This window comes from Podarcis muralis, chromosome 10 (assembly GCF_964188315.1).
Source record: "Podarcis muralis chromosome 10, rPodMur119.hap1.1, whole genome shotgun sequence".
NCBI lineage: Eukaryota > Metazoa > Chordata > Lepidosauria > Squamata > Lacertidae > Podarcis > Podarcis muralis.
In genome coordinates, this window is record NC_135664.1 from 53,766,864 (window position 1) to 53,791,115 (window position 24,252).

General features: G+C 43.6%; 1 protein-coding gene across 2 annotated transcripts in view; it reads right to left on the reverse strand.

Annotated features, from left to right (window-relative positions):
- TBXAS1 (thromboxane A synthase 1) overlaps positions 1–24,252 on the reverse strand; it is a 223,611-nt gene that overhangs the window by 146,816 nt on the left and 52,543 nt on the right. For both annotated transcript variants that reach the window (XM_028747108.2, XM_077935048.1), the window contains one exon: positions 6,438–6,490. In XM_028747108.2, the coding sequence (XP_028602941.2) occupies positions 6,438–6,490 (53 nt within the window). The remainder of the gene's footprint in view (positions 1–6,437; positions 6,491–24,252) is intronic.

A 24,252-nucleotide genomic window follows, 5' to 3' on the forward strand; every position in this document is an offset into this window, starting at 1 on the left:
AATTGAACATTTCGAGGAAGCAGGCAAAGCAAGGTTACTCCTAACTCTTTTGTCATGCCGAAATTGTGCCACACCTGGCAGTAAACCCACAATATATGTAAAAATTAAACACTGGAATCCTAACAGCACCAACAGTTCGCATATTTACTAAATTCAGGATGGATAAAGGCAGTGGGGTGCCAATAGAAACATATGACTATTGTTGCTGGCAAGTCTCTACACTACTTACAAAACAGAATAATAAAAAATACAGAGTTTAAAACATTAGTACATTAACAAAGCAACAACTGGAAGAATCACATCAACAACAATGTCAAAACATCAGCAGTATATAGGACATGTAAAGGTAAAGGGACCCCTGACCATTAGGTCCAGTCGTGGCCAACTGTGGGGTTGCGGCGCTCATCTCGCTTTATTGGCCGAGCGAGCCGGCATACAGCTTCCAGGTCATGTGGCCAGCATGACTAAGCTGCTTCTGGCGAACCAGAGCAGCGCACGGAAATGCCGTTTACCTTCCCGCCGGAGCGGTACTTATTTATCTACTTGCACTTCGATGTGCTTTCGAACTGCTAGGTTGGCAGGAGCAGGGACCGAGCAACGGGAGCTCACCCTGTAGTGGGGATTCGAACCGCCGACCTTCTGATCGGCAAGCCCAAGAGGCTCAGTGGTTTAACCCACAGCACCACCCGCGTCCCTTCTATAGGACATGATAACCCACTCCAAAATCCAGGAAAAGAGGAATCTTTAAACTGGCACTGAAAATACCTTTTTATTAAGATGTGGGCCTAGCATGTCACAATGAAGTTTTAAAATTAGAGTGGTTAATTCAAGCAGCGGCAAATGTTATCTAAATTAGGTTTGATTCTTTTTTTTTCTTTTTTAAAAGCGTAAATTACGAGAGCCTCAGAAGTTTTTCAAAGAAAAAAAGAGGGGAAGCCTCAGACGCCCTACAAGCCTCTAGGCCAAACTTAGCTAATAAGCAACATTTCAAACTGAATATATTGCCAGCTTGCCGTGACCAGAAGGTTAAACTCAGTTTGTTTGAAGCTGTTATCCTCCTCAATCAACTGGGACAAGAACAACAGATTATTCTCAATCCAATACTTCCAGAAAGTGCCTCTGCTCTTTGTCTTGACCTCTGGATTTTGCCATGGCGTCAGGACCATGTGAGCATATGGATCAAAGGCTGGGCTGCAGGAGTTTGCCAAGCCAGACACATGTTCAAAGGGCTGTGAACGATCGGGTATTTAAAAATGGATAGAATCCAAGGCCTATCCAAGCATACCCTCACTGATCCATTTCCAAAAGGAACCATTTGGGCATTCCCTGGGCAGCTTCCAGAAGGCAATACTTAACCCTGGAAAGGAGGAAGGCTTTTGATAGGGGCTAAGAAGGGCAACACCTTGCTACACTCTTATTGACAGCTGGAGATTGTATAAGCTGTTGTGCATTTGCCAGACCACAGGATAGTTTTGCAAATGCATTTATAAAATAAAAAAGCCAACTTTAGTAATGGTTTCGAGGAACATGCACAGGTAGCAGTTTTATGATTCATACTATATGTGGGACAGCATTCGTATTAAAAGTACTAATTTTCCCTCACCAAATATTCATCATGGGAGCTTGTCCATCTGTCTAGATTTTGACAGCAGCACCACTCTAGAATGCCTGCCATCCTTGGACTAATATGCAGATATTGCTAGTGATGGTCAGACCAAGATATTTAATAGACTCAGCACCTTAAAGTAAAAGGCCGCTGGCCACATATTTCACACAAATAACTGCCCTATATACAGGACCCTATGGGGTCGAAACCCTGATATTTCTGCAAATGAGATCCATCAAGCAAAGGCTTTCAGGAGAGGTATGGTCCCATTTCCCGCTGCAGAGTGCAATTTGGAAAGCTGCACATGTAAAGGTTTGCAGTTCTTTAATGTTTTCTGAGTGGCACTTCACCAAGTAGCTGCCTCATTTGCACAACAGGAGAGAGAAATCGGATAGGAACATTGGATGCTGCTTTAAAGTAAATCGGACAGGTATGTCCAGCATTCGAAACTGCCCAGGCGGCTGTTCTCCAGGAGTCTTTTCCAGACTTATATGGAGATGCTGGAATTAAACATAGTAATTTGTTGCAAGCAAAGCATGAACTCCGTCATTAGGGATAGGGGAGACCTTTGAGTAAGCGTGGTTATCAAACCTGGTGTCACTTGGAATACTATGCAAAGACACCTCCCCAAAATCATAACAAGACTGCAAAATTTAATCAACTAATCAGTTAGAATAATTGATTGAAGTTTATTAAATTAACAAAAAAGGCATCCTGAGCAATCAGGAAGTACATGTTATTTAAACATGTATTTAAGATAAAACTGAATACAAAAAAGAAAAGTTTTGCCCCTTTACTTTCACCCAGGAGACAACAGCTTTTTTAACATGGCACCTGCTGTGGCATTTACGCATGAAAACATTATTTTCCTTTCTTCAGAAATATAGTTTTATGATATGCACATTTATGCTGCAATCCTACACCCACTGACATGGGAGTAAGACCTACTGAAGTCAATGGAATATGCTTCTGAGTAGCTAGACATGCATGAGATTGCACTGCTTTGATTAAAATTTCTTCAATCACGGTACAGCTCTAATTACAAGTCTAATGCTGCAACAACAACAGAATGGGGTACATATTTCAGCAAGGCCAGGCGAAAGCAACATTCTCTAACCACTGTTTTTGCCCTTACTATATACAGTCCCCTAATTCATGTTTATAATTCTTTCATTGTTTTTTTAAATGACATTTTGAGACTCGTTCCATTGTTTCGTGCTGAACAACAACCAAACTTTAAAAGCAACTTGGTGTGTTGTGGTTTTCAATGGACTAAAGCAACAATATAAAGAAAGCACCCTCCCAGTCTCATCCAAGTTCAGTGTTCTAGCGAATAAAGAGTGACAGTAAAGAGAGATTATTTCTTTAGGGACAATATCTGCCAACGGAAACTACTGGAAAGGAGCATGAACTTTTTACGAAGTAGCACATTTCTGTATCGCTGAGAAATATTAAATTTTCAAACTCAATTTTGTGAATAATGTAAAAAGGCAACAGAGGAGATCAAACAAGGTGCAAGACCTCTTCCTGAGACTCTGGAGAGGTGCTGCCAGTCGGAGTAGACAACAGGTAAACTAGATTGACAAATCTAAGACAGGTTCCTCTTCCTTCCTCTTTTCTTATTCCAACTTTACATATTTAAATTAAAAGAAGCTGAAGACGGAGTATGCGAAGAGTTTCTGAATCTTTTCTGTGTAAGCACAGCCAAATGTTGGAAATATTCACGGAATGAGAGCTGTGACATTAACGCGTTGAAAATAATCTATGTGGGAGCTTTGCATATTGTTGTTTTAGAGAAGGCTGAGTCACAGACCTAAAGTGACAAGAGGTGCTCCTGTCCCGGAGGACTTTACTGCAGATGGGTGGCCTTTTGTGACATTTACAAATTGGGTGACCCATCTAAATATGATTTTATTTGGAGGAACTTTGGGATTTATATTGTTTGCTCCTTGATCGGTACTTTTCTTCCATCATACTCTCGTCTCTATTGTCACCTCTTCCCCCCCCCCCTTATCTAATATTTTGACTGATCTTATTAACGTATTGTTTCTCTATGCTTGCCAGAGGTACATGGAAAGCTTAACACCTGCTTTGCACCTGTGTTATTGTTGAATTTATACTGTTATCAATATAAAATAAAAAAATATGAAAACCTTCAGTTACGAGTGCGCCTTGCAATAGAATGTTGCAGTTGTAAAACATGCTCTTGCTCACTATTCCAGTCAGCCAGACATATCACCCATTATTATTATTATTATTATTATTATTATTATTATTATTATTATTATTATTAATGAAACTTTTCAACATACTCCACTGCATTCTCCCCCGTTTTTCATTCCCCCTGCAACAGTCAGTCAGCATTGTGTGGCTCCTGAGCATGTTCAGTCCTCACTGGGTTGTTTTGAAGGCTCCCGCTGAAGAGTGACTGCCCTTCTTCAAACTTGGGGATTCCTCAAATCCCACTAGCATTTCTATCTTGCCCATTTTGGCTACCATACTTCAAAAACAGAGGGAATGGTCCGCTGCAGTGTTTAAAAGCCACCTGAGAGCTAACAATCCAAGTTCTAACAGAAAAAGAAAGAAGGTAAGGATTGAGAACAGAGAAGGTGCATGATATTTAGGGTTTCAGCAACAGGAACTTTTCTTTAAAAATTCTGCAAAAATCACGTGGACATGTGTAAAACACTGAAGTGAATGGCAAGTTCCTAAATTTTGAACAAATGTAATAGTTAATAGTTTTTATTACATTTCTATGAAATCCTTATCATATCATAACGTTATAATATTCTGCGACAACAGAAAGACAGCCTATTAAACTGAATAAGAATTTCCTTCCCAACATTTCAGTGCTAATTAAAATATTGCAGTACCAAGAAAACAGCACTTAAAATAATTAACATGTCTCTCTTCTTCATCAGAAAGGGCTTAAAATGATTACACATATACCTCTTGGGAATGTTTGGTATTTAACATCACAGAAATACGACATTTGAATTTTTTATTTTGTAAAAAAACTGTCTTAAAAAGCTGCACCTAGCACTGGCATCCACAAGCTCATCAAGCACCCTCAAAATTGAAAAGTTATTCAGAATTGAAATATTATCTTCAAAATTAAAATATGCTGGGATTTTCCGAAATCCACATGCAAATTCAACAGCCATGAGAATCGGAGCAAAAAATGCAAATTTCAATCCTTGATCACTGACTTGCCCTGCAGTCCACTTTCCCCATCCTCACCTTGTGGCTGCTCTTTTTTTAAAAAATATTATCATTATTACTGAAACTTTTCAACATACAATAAAAAACTAATCTAAATAACAATAATATAGAAAACAAAACAGAGAAAGAAGAGGGAAGAAAGAAAAATGCAATGCCCCCTATCAGTGGTAGATCTCACACAAAAGGGAATAGACCCTCCCAGCTCTCACCTGGGAGCTTCCCTTTCTTCTCCCAGCCTCCCAACCAGGGGAATCTTCCCTTCACTGCTTCTCACACAGGGTTCTTCAGCCAGCCAGCCAGCCCCTTCCTATGCATACCCTCCCTAACCCAGAATGACTGCTCCCACATCAAATGGGGGCGCCTTTTGCATGGTCACGCACAGCCCCCCGGATCCCAGTGCGACTCCTGTTAGTTCGGGCTGGCTTCATCCTCCCTAGGCTGGATACCTGGAGGTCTCTGCCTACCTCAGCCAATCGCCCAATCCCGCCTGGGGAGGCGTTGCCAGGGGATTGGCCAGGTAAGTGAAAGGACCATCCTGCCCACACAACAGAAGGTGAATCTTGCCCACGCTCCCCCTTGTGGCGGTGATACCAGGGTTCCCCGTTAAAGGGGTCTTGAGGGGAGGCATTGGCCATACGCCGAGAGGTTGTCATTGCTCTCCCCTCCAATGGTGGCGAAACAGGGGAGCGGGCTCTCTGCTTGAACGTATGTTCTGCAGAGCCAGCCCAATCCCCACACATTCTGGATAACCCTGAAGTCTCCCAGATCCCCGGCTGGGGAATAGGAAGGATACACGCCCAATGCCTGAGCCAAGGTCTCCCTGCATCTGAAACTTAATAAAGTTGTGGCCAATTTTAATCCCATAGCATGTTGTCTTGAGTCATTATTCCGCTCGGGGGTCACCTGGGGTTGGGGGGACTCCGCCTGTCCACGCAATAGAGGACATCAGAAAACAAAACAAAATGTAGGCATGAGTAAACTGGTCATTATGAGCCCACTCAAGAGCACCCAACTTTGCTTCCCAACCATATTGGGGATGACAATAATATGATCTCTCCCCCCCCCCACCGCTGGTTTTCAATTTGCGCCTATTATTCCTGCATTTGCTTTTTCCTCAGTCAGTTTTATCAAAAATGTCACACAACCCACATCACCTTTGAAATGTGAGTATGAAACACAGGTACTAAGAGCTAGTAAAAAACATCATTTTTAAAATGATAACAACTAGGTGGACAAACAGAAAGACATTCCTACTGTGCTTTTTTTTAAAAAAAGTAAAAGAAGAATGAATGCCCAGAAGGTCAAGTCCAGAGACGGAGTTGTTGTAGTGGTCCAAGTGTTGAACCAGGGCTGGGAAGATCCACTTACTTTGGGGCAACATTTGGCAATAATCCCTGGTTCCTATGTTATTCTATCTTGCTGAAAAGCTTAGAACATGCCAGAATTGACAGCTAAACCAACTCAAAGGTTGCAATCCTAGCCCTACTTATCTGGAAGCAAACCCCATGGAATTCAATAGGACTTAACCTCTGAATAGACTTGGGTAGGAATGTGCTGGGAAATGGCAAAACAACAACAGCAAATGCAAATGAAATCAAGAGCTCCTTACCCACAAGCAGGTCCATATTCATTTATCAGTTTCCTGTGTTCTTCCCAAAAGCCCTGTGTGGACATAAAGAAAAACTGTAGTTATGACTAGTTCTTTGCACCACTCTTTCAGAACTTCCTGCTACTTCACCAACCTTCATCCAGAAATCGAATCTGAGAACGCAAGAAGAGTCAATAGCCCCTCTAGCCAAGCATCCTATTCTCTCAGGGGCCACCCAGATGGCTGTGGAAAACTTCAAGCAGGACACGAGCACAAGAGCCATCTTCTATCCTCCTCTGGGATTCAGAAGAATTACTGCCTCCAACTATGGTGGTAAAACATAGCCATCATGGTTCGTAGCCATAGATAGCTTTATCCTCTGTCTAACCTTCTTTCAAAGCCACCCAAATCCTGAATATTCCCACTTCACTGGGTGTCCATTATGAGAAAGGGAGAAAAACATTTCTCAATCTGCTTTCTCCATGCCAGTTTCATAAAGTTTGCTCCGAGCAGAAAGATGGGAATCTTCCTACAGCCACACATCTCTCTTCCTTCCTTGTGCGGCCTCTGCAGGCAACTCTCACCTGAAGACACCACACCACCCAAAAACAGCTGCTCTGCATGATCCGCTAACAATTGTACCCCAGAGACACTGCAAAGCATACCATGGGGTGCACCTCACAGACAGCACACTCCTTCATTTGTGCTCCCAATAATACATATGTCCCAAGCAGTTTTTAAGGCTTGTTTGTGTTAGAATTCCTGCTCCGTGATTGCAGTCATGGGATTGTTGTCTTTCACATGACGGTCCTAGATAGCCCGTTTCTCATCCATGACGCCTCCAGAGCTCTGCACGATCACCTGGGATACAGTATCAGCTTTCCCCCGAGGTGTGATTTCTGGCAGTCTGCTGAGCCATTGCCTCCCACTGCATGTGGGCATCGGAGACAGCAAAGTCCAGCCCTCCGAACTTCTCTGGCATCCTAGATAGCCCGTCGCCATCTTGGAATGTCCCAGTGTGTCGCAGATGAAATTCCTGCTGAACACACACTCTGTCTAACATCAGACACTGCAGGTCCTACTCGGGTGTAGGACGAGCTCCTGACAGTTTGTCCATTGATGATACCGCAATCTGCAGGCATCCAGCTTCTTCAATCTAGAGCAGACTGGGACATACACTCTCTGTGTACTCTAGCAAGCAAGAATGGAAGCAGTCAGTAGCTGCTCCGTAAGGAGGGCTGTGTTGACCCATAGCCTTGTCCTGTTATGCTCTTGCATTGTTAGGAAACCCAGCTTCAAAGATATCAGATGTCAGGATGTCATAAATGGATAAGCGTATGCCGAAATGGTTATGGGCTATCTATCCATTTTGAAGGGGCGGAGAATGCATAGATAAAAGTTAAATTAAGAAGGGTTAAACACTTCGCTTGGAGGCGAAGCTATTTTTTCTTTTTATACTATATTCTTACAGTGAGTGAATTTTATAGAGTATTACTTTAACTTGGCTGGTTTTTAAGATCTGGCTTCTTTTACAGTGCAGAGATATGATCTGTTTCAGAATCATATTTATTGGTGTTTGAATTACAGTCTTTTGTGCCAGTTTCTTGGATGTGCTTGTCATGACTTAAGTTGCAATGTCAGAATAACCTCTCTTCGGATCCTGTGTTCTTTTAAACTCTCAGTTTAGTCCTGAGCCGCCTTTTCTGGAGTCAGCCCTAACGAGAGGGCCCACGAGAGGTTTAATCTAAATAATTCAGTGAAACCACCCACAATACATTTTTCTTCGGGGGGGGGGGCAGGGGAACAAGCAATAGGATCCCCTCTGATGGTTTTAACAACTGAGAGGGTCTGTAAGGAAGGAATCTTTTAGATATTTGGAGCCTGGGCTGTTTAAGCCTTTAACTACTAATGTGAGCACCTTGAATTGGGCCCGGAAATGAACTGGCAACCAATTCAGCTGTTTTAAAACGGGGGCATATGGTCTCTAAAGGGAATGCAGGTAGAAATCTGGCTAGTGCATTTTGGGCCAGTTTCTGAGTTTCAGCCGTACGTACGGTAATCAAAGTAATGTCAGAGAATGTTGAAGCATTTTGACTCCAAAGAGGCAAGCCACTTTTCTGCATAAATTTTAAGAATTTGTAGCGCAGTCGTAACCATATCTACTCAGAGATGAAATCAGTGGGACTTACGCCCAGGTAAATGGGGTTAGGGTTGTAGCCTAAACTGGGAAGTCACTTGACCCTTCAACAAAGGAAGTGTTGGAACTGTCAAAGAGTAGAATGATGATGAATAGAGCCAAAGGGAAAGAGGCAGGCTGAAGAGTGGGAAACAATCAAGGAAGAGACCTTTCAAGTACCCCCCCCCCAATAACTTTCATGAGGAAAGAAACTGCAATGGCTAAAAGAGCAAGCAGAGTCCTTTATTATAACAAAGCTTGCATTTCATTCATTTACTGCCTTGCCCCACCCCCCCAAACCACATCCTGAAAACAATGAAGTTTCTTGTGGTGTTTGTGATTTCCAATAAAACACAAGATATTCAGATCAAATTATCAAGGCTGGAATTTGAATCTCTGGAGACACTGAAACAGCAGCTAATAAAGCTGGCAGCAGCGCTTCATGAGGAAAAATAATGCACTAGGAAGATTCACTGAGTGAGGGATTTCAAAGCATTTCTTCGACTTTCTTTTTTAATCAAATGAATGCTTTACTTGCGGTGTGGTGCATTATTCATTGTAAGCCATTTGGGCTTCTTCGAGAAAAGCAGGATAAAAAAATGTCTAAATATTTTCTAATAATACACTGAAATGGACAATTAGTTGCAAACAACAAGAATAGTCATGTCTTTTCTTCTTAATTAATGGAGAATAGTTGGGGCCAGGGCTGGATTTAGGTTTGATGAGGCCCTAAGCTACTGAAGGTAATGGGGCCATTTATATGTCCAGCTGTTCTTTGTCAACAATAAATTGTCACTTTTTTTGTGTCGAATATATGCTATATGGTAATTTATGGATCCATACACAACACAAAACACTGTTGTTGTATGTAGGTTTTATTTTATTTGTTTTTTATCTTATATTTTGAAAATGTACATCCAGGTGGTTTGTTTTTTTGGGGGGAGGGGCCAAGAAAGTGGGGCCCTAAACCATAGCTTGTTTAGCTTATACGTAAATCCGGCACTGGTTGGGGCTGGGATTTCAGCACAGCACTAATATTAAGTGTAATATAGTAAGTTGCAATAATATATTAAAAAGAAGGCTTCAGCCACTAGCAGCCTAATGCAATAAAGGTTCTCCATTTCATGGGGAAATGTATCTATACCTAAATGTTTCTATACTTAAAAAGGAATGCCACCCTTAAAGATGCAACTTCAGAACTAGGGGAATAATACCCAAGGGACAGGAGTTTTCACAATGTCAGAATTGGCTGACCTGAAACTTACACTGGTCAAAATGTACAACTGGGTTACAAGTGCTTCTCTTCTGTTTTACATTCTCCTACAAGGTGGATCACACGCTCACATAAATAATGTGTGAGAGGAGCTCAAAAGATATCTAAGCACCACCTTTGAGAAGTGCAAAGGCTTTGCATATTCAGCCATTTTTCATCTGCCTCTGCGCTGACATCTTTAAGACACACGTACAGGGAAACCAGCTTAGCGATCATGGCCATAAAATTTTTAGCAATAAAAGTGGTTGCTTGTTATCAGCATTATGGGCGAAGTACGCATCAAGCCTTCTTCTCTGCCTGGCAGTCGCAGTGGAAGTGACTCAGCAGAACAAGGCTCCCTCGCCGCACATCTACGGGGTGCGACACAAAACAGTTGGATCTAGCAAATGGAAGAGTCTAAATAAGGGACAGCAAAGGAATGCAAGGCTACATACAGTGGTTAAAAGGTAAAGGTACCCCTGCCCGTACGGGCCAGTCTTGCCAGACTCTAGGGTTGTGCGCTCATCTCACTCTATACGCCGGGAGCCAGCACTGTCCGCAGACACTTCCGGGTCACGTGGCCAGCGTGACAAGCTGAATCTGGCGAGCCAGCGCAGCACACAGAACGCTGTTTACCTTCCTGCTGGTAAGCGGTCCCTATTTATCTACTTGCACCCAGGGGTGCTTTCGAACTGCTAGGTTGGCAGGCGCTGGGACCGAACGATGGGAGCGCACCCCGCCGCGGGGAATTGAACCGCCGACCATGTGATCGGCAAGTCCTAGGCGCTGAGGTTTTACCCACAGCGCCACCCACGTCCCCACATACAGTGGTACCTCAGGTTAAGTACTTAATTCGTTCCGGAGGTCCATACTTAACCTGAAACTGTTCTTAACCTGAAGCACCACTTTAGCTAATGGGGCCTCCTGCTGCTGCCGCGCCGCCGGAACACGATTTCTGTTCTCATCCTGAAGCAAAGTTCTTAACCTGAGGTAATATTTCTGGGTTAGCGGAGTCTGTAACCTGAAGCGTATGTAACCTGAAGCGTATGTAACCCGAGGTACCACTGCATTAACATGCTTAAAATGCAGTGTAGCATTTGGGAATCAGAAAGAGGGGTGGGCGCATGACCTGATGCACATCAACTCATTTGGTTCCCTAGGACTGCAGCCCAGCCCCTGAACTCCTATTCAAGGAAGCTGTTGTCTCTGCACGTGTAATGGCTGTTAGAATTGTATTATATTAAATCTATTCAGATGCTGACTTACGGTGGCTATGTAGCTAAAGCACGTCTCAGAAACCAGCTCAGGGTGTGGGGGACGTAATGGCGTGCCCTAGAGTAGGGCACCGAATCATAGAGTTGGAAGCAACCAGGAGGGTCATCTTGTCCAACCCTCTGCAATGCAGGAATCTTTTGGCCAATGTGGGCCTCAAACCCACGATGTTGAGATTAATAGTCTCATGCTCTACCAACCAAGCTATCCCTCCTGTCTCATGGTTGGCTGGAACACGGGACAGGAAGACTCCACAATGCAACATGTTGTTGAGCGGACCGGTTGTAGACCTGTCATCTCTAAATATGTGGCATCTCAACAATATGTACCAGACACAGTAAATAGGACATGCTGTCTTCACACTGTACACATGTGCACACATGCAGTCAATTCAGTAAACCTATCACAAAGCTGAAATTGCTCTAGAAGCCAGCAGAATTTTTATCCAAGCCTTAAAATAACCACACCAAGTCATGTACACAACTTGTTTCCTTTGATCATCATCTCTAATAGTTGTCCTCCGTGGGTAATATTCTTTAATTTATGTGTGTGCCATTTCAGATTTTAACACACACACACACACACACACACACACAGAGGCCTTCTGAATTTAATGAAAGCAGCCTTCCTACCCTTTAGAGTTATTGAGAGGTTAGTGTTATGTAATTAAGTTAATCCTCATTTGTAAAGGCTAATTAACTAAATGCTAATTGAATCTGCATATGACAATTAGCACAATGTGTCCTCATTAGACAATTTAAAAAAAATTACCCTGACTAAAATTCAGCAAGCTGTAAATTATTTTGTACCTTTTAAAGACTTTTTAGGAGAAAAGGAAAGGGGGACTATTTTGATGCTATGTTGTGTTTATACACTTGATTAGCCATTTGTCTCATCTCATGAACCAACACTGCAAATAAATGGCTTTTGCCTATATTAATTCCTCCAAGGCTACAAAACATATACCCACTTACCAGGGAGTAAGCTCCATTAAATTCAATGGGGCTTACCTTTGAGCAGGCGCATATAGAATTGCATTGTAAATGTATGCAAGTTTTAGGCTAACACTAAACAACAATCACCACCAAAACCAGTCAGAATTTCTTCAAATTGTACAGGTGGTGATCCCAGGACAGATGCAGTAACATCCAAATAATTTTTTAGCATCTTGGTCACGTTTCAAATTTCAGTCATTCCTCAATAATCAACAGTCTAGGACAGAGATGGGGAACCTGTGACCCTCCAAATGACTCCAGCAACTCCCATCAGCTGCAGCCAGCATGTCCAATGGACATGGATGATGGAAGTTGTAGTCCATCAACATCTGGGCTACACTGCCTGGTCTAGGACCAGCATTCACAAATCTAGAATCCTCCAGATGTTTTAGAGTACAGTTCCTATCAGCCCCGGCCAGCAAGTTTTGTAATCTAAACACCTGCAAGACATCAAGCTGGGGAAGGCTTACCTAGATACTTCATCATCCTCAGCTGAACAAACCATGCTGTATATTCTCACAGCTTTTACACAACACCACACCTTCACCCACTGACCACCAGTGCTCTTGCATTTGGTTGGCCACTGTGGGAGCAGGATGCTAGGCCTTCAGCTTCTTCTTACATTCTTAAAATACCACCATTAGAACAAACTTTCACATCAATTCCGTCCATTATCTTTTGTGAGTCGCCTTGGAGGGGCTTTGGCCCTGAAACCTGGCATACAAGTGCTATAAATCTACAAGTGATGAACCTTTCTCAGCCTGAGGGCCACATTCCGCCATGAGAGAACCTTCCGGGGGGCCGCATGCCAGTGGTGGGTGGGGCAACTGTTATACAGTAGACTGTTGTCCAGTCACACAAATGTGAGAGGTTTCTGTGCATATTTTTTTTTCCAGCTGGGCAAAGCAAGAGGCATTATTAACAGCTCAATGACAATTTACAAGCAGGCAAAGTAAATGGACGAGGGTATGGAACATGGTCAGTGAAGAGTGTGGCCTGGGAAGAGGGTCTGTCTGAGAGGCCTGGAGGACTGCATTTGATCCCTGGGCCTCAGGTTCCTCTCCCTGCTATACATAAAAACAGAATTACAACAAATTTCTGAAGGACAGGTAGTAGCCACCAGAATACCAATTGTTGAGAATTGTTGAGGAAGGCTGCAGCAAACCACAGAGGAGGGCTGTTGCTTCTGGGAAGCACCCAGACAAGTACAAGGATGTCTGCCTTGCCAATATTAAAAACAGGGTCCTGAACAAGATGGGCCCTTAGTCTGATCCAGCAGTGCTCTTTTGATGATCCTTTGCACATGTTTATAAACTAGGACTAAATGCTCTGCAAACAAATTAGGGGATCTGAGTATCTAAAAAGGTAAAGGTAAAGGTACCCCTGCCCGTACGGGCCAGTCTTGACAGACTCTAGGGTTGTGCGCTCATCTCACTCTATAGGCCGGGAGCCAGCGCTGTCCGCAGACACTTCCGGGTCACGTGGCCAGCGTGACAAGCTGCATCTGGCGAGCCAGCGCAGCACACAGAAACGCCGTTTACCTTCCCGCTAGTAAGCGGTCCCTATTTATCTACTTGCACCTGGGGGTGCTTTCGAACTGCTAGGTTGGCAGGCGCTGGGACCGAGCAGCGGAAGCGCACCCCGCCGCGGGGAATTGAACCGCCGACCATGTGATCGGCAAGTCCTAGGCGCTGAGGTTTTACCCACAGCGCCACCCGCGTCCCTTTAGTCCCTAGGACTAAATGCTCTGCAAACAAATTAGGGGATCTGAGTATCTAGGTTTCGTTAATTCCCTTGGCGAGCGTCCCCTTGTAAGAAGTGGAACGGAATGCTTATAACTTCGGGAAAAAGGAGAAAGGAGTAGGAATGGAAAGAGAAAGAAGGGAACACAATTACTAAATGAAGAAATAACAAATTCTCCAGCAACATCATATGGCACAGATTGGTTCCACACTGTTGAGAGAGATTCCTGAAGAAATGAATGCAGTCTGCTATCCTAACAATGGAGGATTCATAGGTAGTGAATGAAAATCAGCCAGAGCAGTTCAGCAGCAGTTTGAGAAGGAGCTGCTAGGAGCAGGTTGATATATGAGGAGCCTGGCAGAAGTGCTGTCTCAACAGTCCGGAGGGTGAATGCAAATTACGTTGCTGAAAAGAGGCTCTTCACATTTTTTACCTTCCCTCCTGTGGAACTCCCAAGGGCTGGAAGATCTTAGGGTTGGTTGCTTATTATTTCTTCCAAAAATCAAGCAGAGTAGCCTAGTAGGTCACATCAAAATTGAGTAGCCTTTTAAATACCCGGTATTTAAATACAGGTATCCACCTGTATCCATCGCCTGCCACTAACAGTTGCTTTATATCTCTGACTGTTGCACCTCACTACTCTCCAGGAGTACTGTACGCATCCGTATCACTGAACATTTCTGCAGCCCTATTGCCAAAATCCAGGAATATTTTCGTAATGTTATATACCCTGCCCTGAAGAGACCCTGAAGACCTGTGATTAGATGTCTATCCCAGTGTTTCCCAACCTTGTGCCTCCAGCTGTTTTTGGCCTACAATTCCCATCATCCCTTGCCACTGGTCTTGCTAGTCAGGGATGATGGGAGTTGTAGGCCAAAAACATCTGGAGGCACAAGGTTGGGAAACACTGGTCTATCCTACAGAATGTGGGAGGGAGCTGGGAGGCCATGTCCTTCCCAATGAAGGATTTGCAATGCAGAATGCAACAGCAGCCATCCCTGAGAGGTGGCCTTTGCAGCCTCTGCTTAAATGACTCCAGAGAAGGAAAGCCATCTAGTGATAGGTGAATCCACCAGATTTCCACAATTTATATAAAAAAAAAAAACTTCACCAAAAATCATCAGCATCTTAATGCAAAATTCTCCCAATATATGTACTTTTGCAAGCCATTTTGCAAGTCATTTTTCCTAATATAAGAACTTTTTGTAGGTTGTTTTCATTAATATACTGCTATACACATCCCTGAAGAACTGCATTGCAAAATTCGGAGAACAGTCATTTTTGAGGGGAAGGTTGAATTTTATGCATATTGTTTTGGGAATAGCAAATTACATAACTTTGCCTTTAAATGCAAATTGAAACAAATCTCTCTCCCATCTCTACTATCTCCCAAGGCCATCTGCTTCACTCTAAAACAGTTCTTCTTAAGAAGTTTCTTCTCAAGCTTAGTCAAGATCCACTTCCCTACAATATCCACCCATTGATTGGAGTCTTGCCCCCTTCACATTTCTTTTAAAAGCAGCTGGGCATGGAGAGAAACTGGCTTGGGTTTAACTCATTCCTCTTTGCCATGCTCCCACAGCAAACCAGCCCCCCTTCAGCTGCTATTTGTCCCATTAGTTACAAACATGTATTCCCCAAAGGTTAAAAAAGCAGGGAGATGGGGGAGACTCTGCATTGAAGAATCAGTGCAAGGAAGAGGTCAGATTCACTTCACCAACACCATGGTTCTTACGCCCACAACTGCTTCTAGCTGAAATGTGATGGGAGATCTTGTCCAGTTAATTAGCCATGGATACAACAGCGTATCAATTACATAAATAAACATCATAAACCCATGTCTACTCAGAACTAAGTCCCACTGATTGCAACAAGCCTTTCCCCAATTAAGCAGCACAGGATTGTAGCCAAGGAAAAGAGCATGAAACATTTTCAGTGCCTCCCCTGGAATTATGGAATTTCCTCTTTTTCAGAGATCTATCAGTAACTCAATAGATATCTGCCGCCTTCTGCTTTGTTGCTGCACCGGGGGAGAGTGGGGAACCGCTAGCTTTAAGCTTTGGTTTGAGAACACTGGTCAAAAATATTACTCACAGAAACAAATCCTGAGGGCTTCCCTTTGATGGGAATTCAACCATCAATGTGTGTGATATTTTACGAGGCAAAACGTAGTTAAATAGAGAGTTATTAATGCATCCTCTTACTGCAAGATCACACATGCGGTCTGATTACATCTGGCAAGAGAAGCTGTTGCCTACAGTAGTTAATTTCATAAAAAGAACAGCCATGGAATAAAATGATGCACAAAGAACAGAAGGCACCGCCTAATGTCAGGCTAATTGTTCGGCCCACTCTTGTCCATAGCTTAGTCTGGGGCGTTACATCATTTTATTTATTTAAGAAAATAAATAAAATGCTACTTCTTTGCAAGAAAACCTCAAGACAAAAATACAAAACGAAACATTAGAATTATTGATTTAAAGACATGTAGGTTTTTAAAAATATTCCGAAGACTATTAAAATCAACAGCAGCTAAAAAGAAATAACACACCAAGTGTCTGGATAGGCTTGCATAAACCAAAATGTTTTAAGCTGGGTACAGTGAAGGTGCCTGCCTGATGTCAATAGGCAGGGAGAGTCAAAGTGTAGGTTCTGCCACATGGAAAGGTCCAATTTCCTACAATGAAAACAGGTCCCAGGATGGAAGCCTGAACAACCCTTTCTCAGATGCCTCCATACATGAAGAGGAATCATTCATACAGAGTGCTGCTCTTATGGCCCCACCTTCTATGCATGTAGGCTTCTTCCTTATAGACATCCATAACTCACACACAGGTATCAGGGGCAAAACCAGCCACATTCCAGGTGCTGTTCCCCTTCCTGTGATTCACACACAAAAGGAACTAGAGTGAGATTAGTTCATCTACTGACAATGGATTTCTGTCTGACTACACACCATCTCTCTTACGTCCAAAGTTAAGGAAGTGCATACAAGCTCAAACAATTATGTAAAAGAATTCCTTTCCCCCCCCCTCCCCCAATACGGGGCATTTTAAATTATTTGCTTCAATTAAAAGTTGATTTCGCAGCAAATATTTTAATGTGTTGGGTCACGATGAAATGGAAAGAGACAGAATGGGTTGTAATCTAATGCCTCAAGATTTTGCCATACATCAACTAAAAACCTCTTAATGCCTTTGATTAATCTTGCTCTATATTGGATACTGTTAGAGATATGGGTTCCCCCCCACACACACACACACAGCATCAATTTGGCAACTATGCACTGATACTATCATTTCCAGAGTAACAATCAATACTGGAATAATGTTTGCATAAATAGCTATGCTTTGTGGGAAACCTTTTGGAATAATTTCAACACTGTGGTCTTTCCACAACATGTAATGCAATATTGTTGCTTCCTTGACTTTAATTATCAAAAAAAACACTGCGTGCACATGTCTTTATGGATAATTGCACTCTCAATAAAACAATTTAGCAGGCTATTTTAGGATAACTTTAAAGGGCCAGTGGTCTTTTGGCAATTTAGCAGGTTATTTCGGGATCATGTCAAATACTTTATTTTTCATCTCTTTTCATAGAATTGTAGAATTGGGAGGAATCCCAATGGTCATCTAGTCCAGCCCCCTGCAATGCAGAAATCTCAACTAGGTCATATACGACAGGTGGTCATCCAACCTCTGCTTAAAAATACTCCAAGGAAGGAGAGTCTCCCACCTTCTCATGGGTCTCTATTCCGCTGCCAAACAGCTCTTACTGTCAGACAGTTCTTTCCAATGTTTAGTCAGAATCTCCTCTCTTGTAATTTGAAATCTTTTAAATTTAAATAGTATTGCTGTTTTTTAAAAAAGGAAACAAAAAATTAACATACCTAGACTCTTTTGTCATGCAACAACACCTCAAATTGATCAATAACATTTCCTGGCACACTAGCTCTATCTTTGTTACTAGTAATTTACAGCTAGCATTTGTCAACAGGATGTGTTCACTTTTTGTATGAGGAGCCACCAGGGTTAACAATCCACCCGAAGGCCTACCTTTCTTGTGGCTTTTTGGTTGCCGGAACTGAAAAGGCATTAAAATCTGCAAGTTTGATGTGACGTAATGACCTCAAATTCAGTTGTAAAGGTAAAGGTAAAGGGACCCCTGACCATTAGATCCAGTCGTGACCGACTCTGGGGTTGCGGCACTCATCTCGCTTTATTGGCCAAGGGAGCCGGCGTACAGCTTCTGGGTCATGTGGCCAGCATGACTAAGCCGCTTCTGGTGAACCAAAGCAGCACACAGAAACGCCGTTTACCTTCCCGCCAGAGCGGTACCTATTTATCTACTTGCACTTTGATTTGCTTTCGAACTGCTAGGTTGGCAGGAGCAGGGACCGAGCAACGGGAGCTCACCCTGTCGCGGGGATTCGAACCGCCGACCTTCTGATCAGCAAGCCCTAGGCTCTGTGGTTTAACCCACAGCGCTACCCACATTGTACAGGTGATTTAAACCAGGAGGAGAAGTTGGGAGAGGAGGACTGTCCCCAAAATAACAAATAGTCCAGACATGACATCAAATGCTACCTTGTGTATATCACAGGAAAAGAATCAAAGGTGCAATGTGGTGGCCAGAGCCAGTCCTACCATTTGGCAGGGTCAGATAGCTCCCTCAGGCAGAAGCCCTTAAGCTTGCCTGCTGCCCTCACCACCAGTGTGGAAAGTTAAGATTGAACTGCCTATCCGGTCAGCTTCTGGGCAAGGCCATCTTGTTCTTTGACTCAAGACATCCACTACCTTATCAAGCACAAGAGACCTGAGGCGGGTGGTGGTAGGAGGGAAACAGAGCCCGAAAGAACGGGAAGTCTAGCAACTGCCATTAACAATTTTAACAATGCAATAATGGAGACGAACCAGGGTCTGTAATTTTGCCAGAAAATAGGGACTGTCTTTCTTCGAAAAAATAGGAACGCGCCTGCTTTGGTGAGGGGAAGGGGCGACTCCAAGGAGCTGGCATTTCAAACACTGAAATGGATTTATCATTATCTTTCAGACAGCTACATGTGGCAGCTTCACCATGAAGGATTTCATGGAGCTGTCATCGCTGCTGTTGCTGCACCTCCCACATCCATTTTGATTACAGACTTGCGAGAGTCAGCTTTTTCAACCTGCTGTCCAAAGCAATGGTTAGTTGCCTCCTCTAATGAGCCTAATTTCATACTGTTCTCATTAATGGGAGAGATCAGCTGCTCTTCTTATCAATACTCAAGTGAAGGTTCCAGCCTTCTCTCTGACAGAGCTCTATTGGGAGGGTCAATTCATTGCTATCGTGCCAAAAGGCTGTGTGTTTAGCATTTGGCCCAGAGATGGTTCAGAGAAGAGGAGGCTTGCCGTATTTTCTTGTGGAACAGTGGTGATACACAACAGCTGGCCTGCGCATGATGAGTTCAAGAGGAGCTTATACCTTTCCTAGCAAAACATTCAGGAAATCATGGTTTGAGAACGCCAGTTGTGAGAATGTAATTAAAACCAAGCAAATAAATGATTTTTTAATTTAAAAAAACAAGGTTTTATTATTATTATTAACATGTGAGAATTATGTGTGTTCTAAACATTGTGGTAATATTTCCCTTCAGCCCAGGCCTTCAAGAGGGCTCTATTTGAGCTATAAACAGAGTAGGCATATTAAAATTATAAAAAATGGAAATCCCAGATTCCCTTTTTGTAGCATCAAAAATGTTTCGCCTCCAGGTGCATCAGGTTAATTAAACAACTGCCCCATGATTCCCCTTGCCCACAGAGGATTTTGGGAGCATACTCCGTTCGCATGAGTAGCCGGCTCATGCCAGAATCAGCAGCAGAGCCTGGACCAGCAAACGGTCTTCTGAAATGGCGAGTGCCCCTTGACCTGTTCTGCTCCACGCAATCAGCTCAGCCTAAAGCCTGCGCTGTTGAGCCGGCTGAACGCAGAACCCTCTTTCCACTCCCTCTGTCATGGAAGCTGCACACTTGCCAACATGGAGCTGCTCCCAACATCTCTCCTCCCTCTTCTTCACCTGGCACAGATCCTGCGCAGATGTTAATGAGGCGTTTTGAACACTGTTACAGACCTGCTAGGCTTGCTAGTATTTAGAACAGCTACCTCATTTTCCCACCCCACATTAAAATAAAAAAAAAATACCATAAATTCAGCCACATGAACTACTCAAGATGATCTCAGCTGATTTTGTGATGCTTGAAAGGAACACAGGAAGATGCTTTATGCTGAGTCGGAAAACATTGGTTCGTTTAGCTCAGACTGACAGTGGCTCTTTGGGGTTTCAGACTTTTTTAGACCCATCTGGAAACGTCGAGGACTGAACTTGGGACCTCCGGCATGCAAAGCGTTTGCTCTACCACTGAGCTATGGTCCTTCCCCCTAAGCAAGCATCTACATGACAAGCTCTAGGCAGCCTTTGACAGGCAACGTGGCTCCACACATATTAGACCTGCATTTAGAGACTTCAGCAAGAAGACACATTAGGGACTTGGTTGACAGGGATATGCATTCAAATGGGGCATGAAGAGAAATGAAGTGGAAATAGAAAACATGCACTAATCGAATAATTTGGACCAAAGTGCATTGCATTCTTAATTAGGCTAGCAGGCACTAACTCTGCAGCAGCACATGTACTTCCCAGATTGTGGCTCTGTGGCAAAGCCAATTTTCCCACCGCCATTCACAGGGTCAGTGTAATTGGGCGTTCTGGTCTCTCCCGGTTTTTATACCTTCTTCCAGAAATGAAGTGTCATAAAAGCAAGGCTCCATATTTATGGAGGTCAGGAAGGTGCAAACAAGGAGCATAAGGAGGAGTGATGAAAAATGTAAATAAATCCAAATATGAGAATCTAGCTATGCCTTAATTTACTCTGACCATGAGCTCTTTATTAAAGGGGTGGCCTCCGGCAGAAAGGTCACTCCACCTGTAGTTCCTCCATTATGAAGTACCCTCCTGTCTCCTTTGCTACAAAGATATTCTTCCTACACAGCTCTCCCCTTGCCTGCTGCCACACATCCTGCTCTAGTGTGCCAGCTATAATTGAGAAACAATTACCGTATTTTTCCGTGTATAAAACAATGCTTTTTGCTAAAAGAAAATTAGACAAAAATTGGGTGTTGTCTTATACATGGATAGTGAATGCAGAGGGGGAACGTGCGATTAATGGCAGCAGCAAGCAAGAGATTGACAGCGGCGATTGGGCAGGTGATTGGTGGCTACGGCAAGGCCTGCTGGCAATTGGCTGTGGCTGCGGCAATAGGCAGGCGATTGGTGGCTGTGTTGAGGCAGGCAGGTGACTGGCGGATGCAGCAAGTCGGAGGGTGGGCTGTTGGTGGCGGCGAGCGGGCAGACAATTCGTGGCTGCGGCGAGGTGTGTGATCGGCAGTGGCTGTGGCAAGCGATTGGCAGTGGCTGTGGTAAACAATCAGCAGTGGCAAGCAAGCGGACAAGCAATAGGCGGAAGTGACCTCCCCCATGCCCCAAAAAGCTAAACAACTTAATTTCTTAATTTTGGGTTTAAAAAAATAGGGTTCACCTTATACATAGGGGCGTCTTATACACGGAAAAATAGGGTAATAGACTGGTATTGGTATAACAGCAAGGAAAGCAAGTCTGGTATTTATAAGTCAAAAAAGTGTATGCATTTGTGGTCTACAGGTCTTATAAGGCTTGGAATTTCTTACCAATTAAATAAAACAGGATGGGGAAACGGTGGCATCCCATATGTTGGCTGGACTCCATCTCCCAGCAACCAAAGCCAGTGTGGCCAGAGTCATGGATGCTGGGACCTGGTCTCCAGCAACATGTGGAGGGTTGCAGATATTCCACCACAACTATGGAAGATCAGACTTGACCCTGCAGGCAAATCTCCATTTGTGCACATTCAAGCCATGCGCCACCACACACTTGCGCATATCACCGCAAACCCGCAAGTGGCACAAATGCAGCAAAATGGCATGAAAACAGTGCCTAGCAAACCCTCAAGCCTTTGCAAGTGCAATCCCAGGAGCCTTTGCACCGACCATTGAGTCCTGTGGAGAGTTGGGAGCTTGCGCAAGGAGCTTTGGAGGGAGCAATTGTGGTGGAGTTTGGCAGATCTGGTAAGTGATGCTGGGTCTTTTTAAGGGGTTTTCAAGGGTTTCCAGAGGTTTAGAGGATGTTTGCAGGCTTTTTCAATAGTGTTCCCAATATATGTGATTCATAGGAGCCGACTCCTAGGGGCCCAGGTCCCTTCAGCCCCCAGAATAAAATATTTGAGCCCCCTCCCAAGATTGATGAGCATTGCCATTCAAATGGTGCCCGTGCACCACGTCTTGTGATCAATTATGCGTGGCGAGGCTTACCTGCTGCTGCCACCGCCCACTTTATTCAAGTTGGCATCCCTGATGCAATTTCACTTGTAGCTTTTACTATTCTGCTTACTATTCTGTGCAAATTGAGCACATGTTTTAAGGGAGTAAGTTGCAGCTGATGGGAAAGAGAGAGACCCCAGAAAGCCACTGCCAACCAGAATAGACAATGGTGCACATACAGTTAGCCGGTATGCACAAAATGTCTTGCTGCAGCACACAGAGGCAATTCCAACATGTTTCCACATAGCAGTCTTATTAATTCTCGTGGGAAGTGCTGCTCAGCCTCCTGTCCCTCAAAGCTAGTGGCAGCAACTTCAGTAAAACTGGGAGCACCCAGCTTAGCAGCACTTCTTGCAATAAAATCCTAATGAAAATAAATTGATACGTATTTACCCATATGCCGAGGAGCATATGGTTAATGCGTTTAGACATCACTAACAAAGTTAAGTCTCAGCTAAATTTGTTGGCTTCCGGATAAAGACTGTTCTCTACAGCAAACCAGAGCTGACAGTAATTTTAACTCCACAGCAGCTTTCTTTCTATTTTTTTTAAAGTATCCATTTTTTAAAAAATGTGTTCCCGACCTACCTAGCAAGTTTCACAAGTACAGTCAGGGCAATTTGGTGCAGGTGTTTAGTCATCCTTTGGAAATGCATTTACGGTGCACGCTTCATTAACCTCCTGATGACGAGCGCTGCTGTTGTTTGAGGTTTGGCCATCACAAAAAAATGAATGAAAACTGACAGTACAGAGCCCTCTCTGTGCATTATGCACAAAAGGAGAGGAAGTGAGTAGAGGGGCTCAGGAGCTACGCTTTGGGCACCACCCACCTGGCACACAGCTTTCCGCCCCCAACCCTGTTCCCACTGTTCATGCCTTAGTGTGTTAACACGGCCATTGGAGATGCTGGAGAAACTTTTGTGCGCTTTGTACGTCCAAGAGGCTTCTTTGATTCTGGAACCTTGCACAACCGGGGCTTCAGAACTGGGGAAGCCTCTGCACAGAGGTAAATGTGTAAATGCATGGAGGCTTCCCCATCTCAGGCAGCCCCACCAGCATATGGTAGGGCTGGGTGGAAGCCGTGGGGACTGCTGCCACTGCCCCCCAACCTGCCTCAACTACCCTCTTTGACTGAGTAACGCATGAAGAGGGCTATGAGAAAGATTACTCTCAAAGTATGGGCTGGGAACAAGATAGCTCAGTTGGTAGAGCATGAGACTCTTACTCTTAGGGTCGTGGGTTAGAGCCCCACATCGGGCAGAAAGATTCCTGCATTGCAGATGGTTGGACGGACTAGATGATCCTCGTGGTCCCTTCCAATTCTATGATGCTACGGTTCTGACACACTTTCATAATCTTAGCTTGAGAATGCATAATGTTGATGTTTCAATTATTAAATCAATATGCTAATGCTTTAACTGCATATACAGTGGTACCTCAGGTTACGTACACTTCCGGTTACATACGCTTCAGGTTACAGACTCTGCTAACCCAGAAATAGTGCTTCAGGTTAAGAACTTTGTTTCAGGATAAGAACAGAAATTGCATGGTGGGCGGCAGCAACAGCAGCAGGAGGCCCCATTAGCTAAAGTGGTGCTTCAGGTTAAGAACAGTTTCAGGTTAAGAACGGACCTCCGGAACGAACTAAGTACTTAACCCAAGGTACCACTGTATACTCTGTGTGAATTGCCCAAAGGACCTTGTCAACAAATGTTAGTTATATATAACTATATATGACTCTCTCTATATATATATATACATACATACACACATATACATATACATATACACATACATACACACACAGAGAGAGAGAGAGAGATTTTTTGAAATCTGTGTCTCTATAAGAAAATGGATTTGCATGTGAAAGTATCAGCCTCACAAGTCAGTTGGGAATAAACATAATAAGTATGGGTAATTGCACTTTGCTTTATGAAATTATACTGCCTGAAATACTGTTGCCTGTTTTCCCATTCTCATAATTCCACCCACCCCCTTGCAAAG